General features: G+C 39.9%; 2 protein-coding genes across 2 annotated transcripts; one reads left to right on the top strand and one right to left on the bottom strand.

Annotated features, from left to right (window-relative positions):
• Positions 1-219: 219 nt before the first annotated feature.
• On the bottom strand, positions 220-6836 carry LOC101295402 (DNA-directed RNA polymerase II subunit RPB2-like). Its single transcript, XM_004293974.1, has 25 exons — positions 6591-6836; positions 6298-6519; positions 5923-6213; positions 5636-5833; positions 5478-5542; positions 5297-5383; positions 5088-5208; positions 4928-4972; positions 4712-4849; positions 4462-4534; positions 4248-4324; positions 4058-4165; positions 3856-3972; positions 3493-3648; positions 3305-3409; positions 3075-3200; positions 2890-2967; positions 2716-2811; positions 2490-2605; positions 2336-2405; positions 2193-2246; positions 1965-2111; positions 1457-1756; positions 864-1286; positions 220-752 (listed from the first exon to the last, which is right to left on the bottom strand). The coding sequence occupies exons 1-25, from the start codon at positions 6834-6836 to the stop codon at positions 636-638; spliced, it is 3576 nt and encodes a 1191-aa protein (XP_004294022.1). The 3' UTR covers positions 220-635.
• A 1372-nt stretch (positions 6837-8208) lies between these two features.
• On the top strand, positions 8209-8885 carry LOC101303208 (CASP-like protein POPTRDRAFT_810994-like). Its single transcript, XM_004295580.1, has 3 exons — positions 8209-8363; positions 8465-8567; positions 8652-8885. The coding sequence occupies exons 1-3, from the start codon at positions 8209-8211 to the stop codon at positions 8883-8885; spliced, it is 492 nt and encodes a 163-aa protein (XP_004295628.1).
• Positions 8886-9690: the final 805 nt, after the last annotated feature.

Raw genomic sequence — 9690 nt, 5'->3', positions numbered from 1 at the left:
TTTCTTTCTCGAATACCCGTTCCAGGGCACCACTTTTAAAACTCCTGGACTTCCTAATTCACATTATGTCATGGATTTGTGGTGTTTGACTCGAAATTTCTTGCATGGTCTGTGGAGTATCACGAAAATTGAAAAGGCATACATATAACACACCTTGTTCTACATTCTAAGGCGAGGTGAGATATGGAATACATTTTCGTCACATAAGCCAGAATATTTACTTTTCACATTCTTGCTCAATAATAGAAGAAAGTAGAAGATATTGTACACTTCTCCCTACAACTCATCCGTAGAATTATTGGTTCTATCCATGTTTCCAGTATATCCATTATTGAAATATATCCTACTAAGTAGACCACATTATAAACAAGGAGTCGTATATTGATTTGTTATAGGGTTGCTAAACAGTCCATTACAGATCACAATATGAAAGTGAGGCAGAAAAATTGCGCAGACATGCTTAAGCTAAACGGAGTTGCAACAGCATCTCCCTCCAAGTCTCCAACCAATCACAACCCAGCTCTCGGAGACTCGAAAATATTTCCACTACGACAATGCTGAGTATGAATTTCATAACTTTTAACTGCAGCCATTGAAAGTTCAGAAAATGAGCTAGAACTTCCTTAGTTGGCATATCAGGCTCCTTTCTTCTTATCTTTGATAGGCTTGACATCCTTTGTGAGCATTCTTGGTGCTATAGCCATGGCCATAAGCTCTTGGAAAAGCAGCTTGCAGGCATAAGGAATATGAACCTGCATGAGGGGGGGATGACATTAAGATCTAACCGCAAAATCACAGTAACAATTTTAGTGTAGGACATCCATGTGTGATAACGGAATAAACCGTAAACCAAAGAGACTCACCTGAACAATATCAGTTTTGTTCTTGCAACCTCTGCACTCGAATGAATTCTTCTTGAGATTTGCAATAGCTATTAAACCACAGCGCTCACAGACATGAACCCTATAAGCATCACTCTGATCAAACAATCTCTCTTTAAGAAAGTGAGCAGCACCATGGGCAATCATGCAATCTCGTTCCATCTCTCCAAATCGTAAACCACCATCACGGGACCGTCCCTCAGCAGGTTGCCTAGTAAGAATTTGTACAGGACCCCGACCACGTGAATGGATCTTATCATCGACCATATGCTTCAATCTCTGGTAATATGTAGGGCCAAGGAAAATCATCGCACTCAATCGCCGACCGGTGTGACCATTATACATGGTCTCAAATCCCCGCATTTGATATCCACATTTGTGGAGAGCTTTGCTAATATTGTCCACCTGACAAGAAAATACTAGCATATGAGAATCCCACTCCTACAACCTTAAGAGTGTCAACAAGGTGTAAAAAAAAACTAATCTCGCAAAACTAACACTAGGCAGTGAACGGTACTGCGCTATATATGACACAAAATTTACAGAGGCATGATTGTACAGAAAGTGAAACTCACAGTCACATCCGTAAAAGGAGTAGCATCTCCTTCCTTTCCCATGTGTGCTGCAACCTTCCCCATGATACACTCAATAAGCTGACCAATGGTCATTCGGGAAGGAATAGCATGAGGGTTCACAATAATATCAGGGGTGACTCCTTCTACAGTCCATGGCATGTCTTCTTGTGTATACGTCATACCCACCGTCCCTTTCTGTCCATGCCTACTACTAAATTTATCCCCAATCTGTGGAATTCGAACAGACCTCACCCTTACTTTCACAAACCTCAACCCATCGGCATTGGTAGTCAATAAGACCTACAAAGTATAAAGCTGAAGTTGTAAGATGCATAAACGGATAAATGAGGGTAGTAAGATAATCCAAGAAGCATGCACTTGGAGTTTTGGATATTCAAAATATGTATCAGGTATTTTAGTTGTCTTGGAAACTAGAAAACACATTTTTTATTTTCTTTGGAGATAAATTGTTCAAAACACAAGGGAGAATCATTTTAATGAAGCTTACCTGATCCACAATCCCCGTTTCACTGTGCCGTAAGCTTATGCTATGATCACGACGTGAGTAACGTGAAGCAGCTTGCCCCTGAGCCTCCTCCGGAGCAATGGGAGTGGTCTTCCCTATGATAACATCCTCACCTGAAACCCTGGTTCCCTAAGGTGATTATAAAAAAAAGGTGGTCAGAAAATATAGTTTGTGGTACCAGGTAAGTAAACTGAATTTCCATATACTTACAGGAGGTGCAAGACCATCATCTTCCAATTTATCATAAGATCCATGCCGCATACCCTGAAAGTCATCAAATCTTAGAATAGTGTCCAGCACTCACATGAGCAATAGCAGCAGAACATAAAATACTAAAAAAAAAAAATTCTCACCATCGTATTTGCTCTGTCTGGACGTCCAAAATCTTCTTTGACAAGAGTCCCCATCTTTTTCTCCTCATCCCTGTCAAAAGAAAGTTGATTATTCAACACCATAGAATAATATGAACCAAATGTCCTTGAAATAGGTGTCAAGAGACATGCTAACCTATAGGAGCGGAAGAACAGTGACCGGAAAAATCCACGATCAATAGAGGATTGATTCATAATGACAGAATCCTCCTGGTTATAACCAGAATAGCAGGAAATGGCGACAATGGCATTCTGAAACAGAAGGGTAGACGAAAAACACGAATCATTAGAGTGAAGTTAGGAAAGAGAAAAAAAACCAAAGAAAAGAAGTGAGAAAAACAAAAAGAAAGAAAGATATTTACAATTCCGGCTGGAAGTTGCCTGAAGTGAAGATGCTCCATGGCTCTTGTAGTGACAAGCGGCTTCTGAGGGTAGTACAGAACATAAGCCAGTGTGTCCTGAGTTGACCAACAAGGTGAGTTCATTTTTCTAGTCAAATAGATGCATAATTTACAATGCTGAGAAATAACTCATACCATTCGGAACTGATAATTGGTGACATAAATTCCCATAGCTTGCTTTCCCATGGCAGACTGATATGTATTACGTGGAGACTGTTACAACAAAACCAGATAAACTCATTCACTAAGAGCAACCAAACAAAATAACAGATGGAGTAATAAAGTAGTATAACATATAGATTCAAGTATAGGAAACGTACCTGATTATGATCAGGAAATGGGATAATTGAAGCACAAACACCCAATATAAGTGAGGGGTGAATCTCGCAATGAGTATATGTATCAGAATATGCCTCCTCAGGATTGAGCCTTGCTTGTACAAGATCCTGAAACAAGTTTCACAATTGACCTTGTGAATACCCTCTACACAAATACAAGACTTTATTGCTTCAAACATCACATCTGCATTTCTCCGAAGAGCACTACTTACATTAATTGTCATTGAAATCATAGTGGTCTCCTCTTCTTCAGTGTCAATATATTCAATAAATCCTTTTGCTACAAGATCATGCCAACCACCGTCTTCAGGGTTTTCCTGAAAGAAAAGAATGTAAGCGTGGAGTGGTGATATTACTGATTATGCAAAGAAAAATAAGTTGAAGATTGCAGCTAGCTCACCCTTTGCTGCAATGCATGAATATCTTTCTTCTTTATGAGCAACCTTTGCTTGTCCACAATGAATAATGGACGACTGCAACGACCATAGTCCGTATATATCCGCAACTCTTTCAGACGGATATCTCTGACAACCCCAACTTCAGTATTGACATCCACCTGCACATGCATGACATTTACACATGAGATTTTCACAAGTACAAGAATAAGGAAACAAAATAAATGAGGAAATGGTGCAACTTGTCGAACCTAAGATAACCATACAGCTAATGTTTTCTGTCTTTACTATTGAAGTATCAATGTTCTTGTGACACCAAAGCTATCTAAATTATATGGTAACGGAACAAAAGCAGATGATATACTCACCCGCCGCCTAAGCTTCCTCAATGTTCTCACCAACATTTCAGGATCACGATGTATGCCAACCCAGCAGCCATTAACAAAAATCTTTGTGGCTTGGGGAATAACGGCAGGGGAAATTTCCTACAATCAAGATACACCTACCAGTGTCAAAAGAAAGAATAGACAACAGAGAAAGCCAGCACCAACAATATCTAATAGTGCATACCTCAAAATTTTCTGTACCCCATTCTTCTAAAAACTCTAAGATTGGATACGCAGCTGATCCCACTGTTATGTATACCATCAATGCCAGGTTCTTTACAAGCCCACATGCCTGGTGCAACAAAACAGAGTTTAAGCTTCACATACACAATATATCACTTTCACATCCAGAAATTTTAAAGCACAATTCTTACCTGCCCTTCAGGTGTCTCAGCAGGACACATCATTCCCCACTGTGAATTGTGCAACTGCCGGGGTTTGGCAAGTTTACCTGATAAAACAAAGCTCCACTCAATGAAAAAAAAGTATAACACAATAACAATCCACACACAATAACAATCCACAAAATATCACGCCACAACATATAACAATACATGTATACCAGAATAAGAAAGAAGGTAGTTTTACCTTCACGCCCTATGGGAGAATTTAGCCTCCGCAAATGTGATAATGTGGATGCATATGTCAAACGATTTAACACCTGTTACAAAAATGGAATATCAGAGCATGAATTAACTACACTTTATCCAATTGATATACTTGTATATAAAACCTTGACAGCCCTACCCCCCCCCCCCCCCCCCCCCCGGGAAAAACTAAAAAAACCACCAAGCCTAGCATTGACACAACCTTAACAGCAGAAGAAATTAAGACTAACCTGCGACACTCCAGCCCTTGTCCCAGCTGCATTTGCTTGCCCCCAGTTCCCAGTAGCAAGTGAATATTTGAGACCACTGGTAATGGTTTTTGCTTTGATTGCAAATTGCAGGTTAACGTCCTTTCCATTATCAACACACTGCACCATGCACGGAGTGATTAACATAGACCCAAATAAATAGTCCAAGAAACTTCAATAAGGGTTACTGTAACTAACCTTCTGCACATAACCTTTGACATCCTTGGTTAACTTCCTGAATAGCTGCAAGATATTTAAGGGTAATTTTTTAGAGAAGGGTGATAAAAATATAGACAAAGACGTAAAAAAAAAATCATATGACCTCCAAATTACACAAAAAAGGGAAGGCAAAACTAACCGATCTAAACAAGCTTCCAAGCAAGGGGCCAGCAAGATCCAGCCTCTTGTTGCCATAGTGATCCCTATCATCTTCTGCCCTCCGACCAAGTGCACACAGTAGAAGCCTGTGAATGATGTATCTGCACAAACAGCGTATTTAGTGCACAACTCAGATGCGCTGCCCCAATGCTAATCAGCTAATGTATAGCTTGCAAGAGAAAACCTTACCCGAAATAGTATGCTTTCTTGGTCTCACAAAACTCCCCAGTACCAACATGTGGAAGCATTTCCTTTTGAAGAATATCTCTCGCATACCTGTACGGAGAATGCACAGCATAATGTCCATGAGCAATGTAGAAGATTATGCATAACATCTTGAGGTCCATGTAAAATCATTGAGTTTATATACCTTATCCTCTTGTCTCTGGGTACACCAGCTGTTGCACCTCTTTTACCAATATAATCTAGAGCCACCTACAGTGAAAAAGAGATAAATAACCGTCAGACAGAAAAAGAACATAAACATGTAAGCGGTAAAATCAAATTGTGTGAGTTAAAAGAAAATACCTGTTGATTCTGAATAACAAATGCTTCTTCCAGGGAAGGACGAAGCAGCTCCATCATTTGTGTATCAGCAAAATCATAGCATATGTGCTCCAAAATATCTTTGTCAGCCACAAAGCCGAGAGCCCGGAAGACAATAATGATGGGAATTTCAGCTCGAATATATGGAAGAGTAGCGCGAATATATTGTCCGGAAGAACCCTGCATTAGAAGTCAACACATACAAAGTCAGAAAACACATGATTAACATGACTACACAAACACAACCTGTATCACAACTGATCCATTACCCCTTTGGAGCTGGTCCTGGAAAGCATACGAACGAACATGGTGCTGGGAGGTCGGTTTTGAGACTCGGCCATAGACCGCACCTCCCCAACATAAGCGTACTTATTAGGCTGCCTCTTCTTAAAGACATAGACGTGGTTCGTGCTCATCTTCTCCTGAGCAATCAACACCTTCTCACTCCCATTGATAATGAAATACCCTCCTTGGTCATAAGGACACTCCCCCAGCTCTGTCAAGTCTTTCTCGGAATTTTGATACAATGTACAATAACTCGAACGGAGCATAATAGGAACCTGACACCGATAACAAAATCAGTTAACCCGAACTCACACACAGCTATCATGAGTATCGAAATGTACACATTACACATTACACACCTTGCCAATAAACACTTTGGTAAAATCCTGAGTCTCGGTGACTTCCTCACCATCATGTCCTTTCTTTATAACCCTCTTTGACACATCCACATACAGAGGCGCCGAGTAAGTCAAGTTTCGCAACCTCGCCGCCTTCGGAAACAGCGTCGCCGTCTCACCGTCCGACTCAGTCATCATAGGCTTACTAAGATAAATCTGACCGAAGCTGATTTTGTATATAGTCTGCGAAAACACACTCAGCATTACTACATGACAAACTAAGCCTCAATTACAAAACCCTAGCAGATCCTTACCTCAGCGAAATCGGGCTGGTGACCCGGATTATGCTGCGATTCGGGTCGGATTTCGATATCGGCAGCCTCGTCGACGATCTCCTGCATTGTGTTCTGGATGAACTCATCGAACGAGTCGAGCTGCTGCCTCACCAGGCCCTTCTCTTCGAAATAGGCCGAAATCACAGCCCAGGCGTCTTCCTGCGTTATCTCATCTTCGTCGTCGTCGTCATTGTATTGCTCTTCGTACTCCGGCTCTTCTTCCATGGCCGCGAATTGGAAACCCTAGGAACTAGGTCTAGGTTTTAGCTTGATTTTCCGATTCAAGTTTTGGTTCCGATTACAAGTCTCCGAGTACGAAACCCTAGCAGAGCCAACTTTCAGGTTCGTCGGGGTTTCAAAATGAGAGAATTAGAGGGGCGGAGAGAGCTTATATATTAGTGGCGGTGCTGGTGCTGGGGGTATAATCGGGTTTTCGGTAGAGTCGGTTGTCCGTATTTTCCTTGTTTTGGATATATTTTTTACTTTTCCCTATCGGTTTTGTTATTCTCATTTTTACTACTATTTGCTAAAACTTACTACTTTACTAGGTTTCTAATCTCCCATCTAGATCTTGATCTTGTAATATGATTAGACTAATCAAGAGACAAGAACTACGTTTCCTAATTCAAGAAAAAAGAAGTTTGGAGCGTTATTTCTTAAAATTTAAAATCGACTTTAAACATGCTCACAGGTTGGAGGAGTTTAAAATCTAATATTATTGTGAGATATGGTAAGGACGGTAGGTGTTTACTACACATACTCGCAAACGTTTAAAGATGCAAAACAAAAAAAAGAGAGATTTGGCCTTGTAGATACAACTTAATTAATTAACATTTGCATAACACGATTACTAGATTTGCGCTTCAAGGAAGTGCAGGAACTTTAATTTTTAAACTTAACTTTCAAGGAGTAACGCGTATTCGTGAATTAAATAACTAGCACATAACACTTTGTATGGTTGGTCACAAAGTGTTATTGTTTCCTTATAAATATGGGTTAAACAGTTTGAGCCATGGGCTTGGTTTGGGCCTTTGTAGTAAGCAATTTAAGATGATATTATTTCTTCCTTTGGGCTTCAAACCCCATCAAATGGCATCAAGCAAAACACACACTGCAAGACCGAACGATGATCATCTGGCATACATGCATGCCAAGTTGCCAACACAAAATATGAATGGATCATAATCATACATGAATACCACATGCTTTCTCAATCTGTATTTAGATGATTGGCTTATTTGTATGTAGCTATTATAGTCACAGTCTCAGTATTTCCTACCAGCTCCAACTTTCCACAATATCTACCTTCAATGAGTTCAATCAGAAGCCGTTCAAATGGGAGCCTAAATCCACGTGGTTAAATCAGGCGATAGATAGCCCCCTTCTGTAAATTTGTTTAACTAGCTAAGCTTGTTTTGCTGTCATAATCTCATAGATCCTGCTTAAAGAGCATAGATAATTAGTTTATAGGTAACCAAACCATTCAAACTTTGAAACAAAAAGAAGACAAGTGCCCCAACCCCTATCTATCTTCCTAACACAGCCTTCTTTTTAAGCGGAAGCATCTGCTTCACACTGCTTCATTTGACACATAACAATGATCACCGGCAGGAGGATCTTCACCTTTCTGCTTAGGCTGCTGACCTTTGCTGCAACTCTGGTTGCCACCATTGTGATGGTTACAAGCCATGACTCTACTAATGTCTTGAACTTAACATTCAAGGCCAAATTCAGCAACGCACCAGCTTTCAAGTGAGTCTATAAGCTAGCGTTTCTGCAACCCTTTTCGCAGTTATAGCCGCGCTATTCATAATCCGGCCTAGTCTTAATTTGTGTTCTTGTATATCATATAGGTACTTTGTGGTTGTGGAAGCAATTGCTTGCGCGTACAGCTTAGTCATTATGTTTCTTTCTTCCAAGGGCTCGCTTTGGCGCTTGGTTATCATCCTCGACGTGGTAAAGTGCAGAAAACCAAACTCCCACATACCGAAATTTAATCTTGTCTAGTTGTCAATTAGATTTTGATTTGTACTTGTGCAGGTTGTAGCTGTGTTACTTGCATCAAGTGTGTCATCGGCACTGGCAATAGCAAGTGTGGGGAAGAAAGGAAACATGCACGCTGGTTGGCTTCCGATTTGTGGACAAGTCCCCAAGTTTTGCAACCATGTCACTGCTGCTCTTGTTGCTGGCTTCGTTGCAGCAATCCTGTATTTTCTTCTTGTTATCTATACCCTCTACACTGTTCTCCATCCTCTATTTGTTGTAAAATCTTGATTTTTTTTTAGAAGAGGACCGATGTTACCTTACAAAATTTCAGTAAACATGCATATAGCATATACTTTCCATATATAATTTATGATGCTGTAACCTCAAATGTGTGATCATGCTACCATAATGCAATCATGTCACTGGTGCTCTTGTTGCTGGCTTCATTGCAGCAGTACTTAATTTTCTTCTTATTATCTATACCCTTTACATACTGTTCACAATGTTCTCAACCCTCTAATTGTTGTAGAACTCGATTATTCGTTTTCAGAAAAGAAAGAAAAAAACAGTAGTCAAATTAACACCAAGTAAATAATTAAGGGGTAAAAATCTAAAATGGTACCTGAACCATTGCGAAATGTACTTTTTTGTTAAGTAAATAACTAAATATCATATATGTTCTTTGTCAAATTAAGCAAAGAACACGAATTACATGAGGAAAAATGAAAGCAACAGTCGATATTACATTCGAGGCTAGGATAGGGGGATTCATAGATTACCTTTATGAACTATCTCCCATTTGCTGCTCATTGTTCTTCAGATCACTTCGGCGGCATTTCATGAAGTTTCGGAACTTCGATTAAACTCCATAATCTATCAAAAAGAAAAGGGAAAACCAACGTAAATTTCAGGACTTCTCTAGCTATTAGATAGAATATATGTGAGGAATATTATGAAGGCAACAACTAAGAGGCAAGTCATGAACACAATCTCGAAAGGAAAGGTGCATTCGAAAAAACAAACGTACAAACCTCCAATACGTTGTTAGGCAGAGGATGATGATCATCATTTGCCTTGCTAATAAGGTCTATAC

The sequence above is a fragment of the Fragaria vesca genome, linkage group LG3, assembly GCF_000184155.1.
Source record: "Fragaria vesca subsp. vesca linkage group LG3, FraVesHawaii_1.0, whole genome shotgun sequence".
Classification (NCBI taxonomy): Eukaryota; Viridiplantae; Streptophyta; class Magnoliopsida; order Rosales; family Rosaceae; genus Fragaria; species Fragaria vesca.
This window is presented reverse-complemented; position numbering and strand designations above follow the sequence as displayed.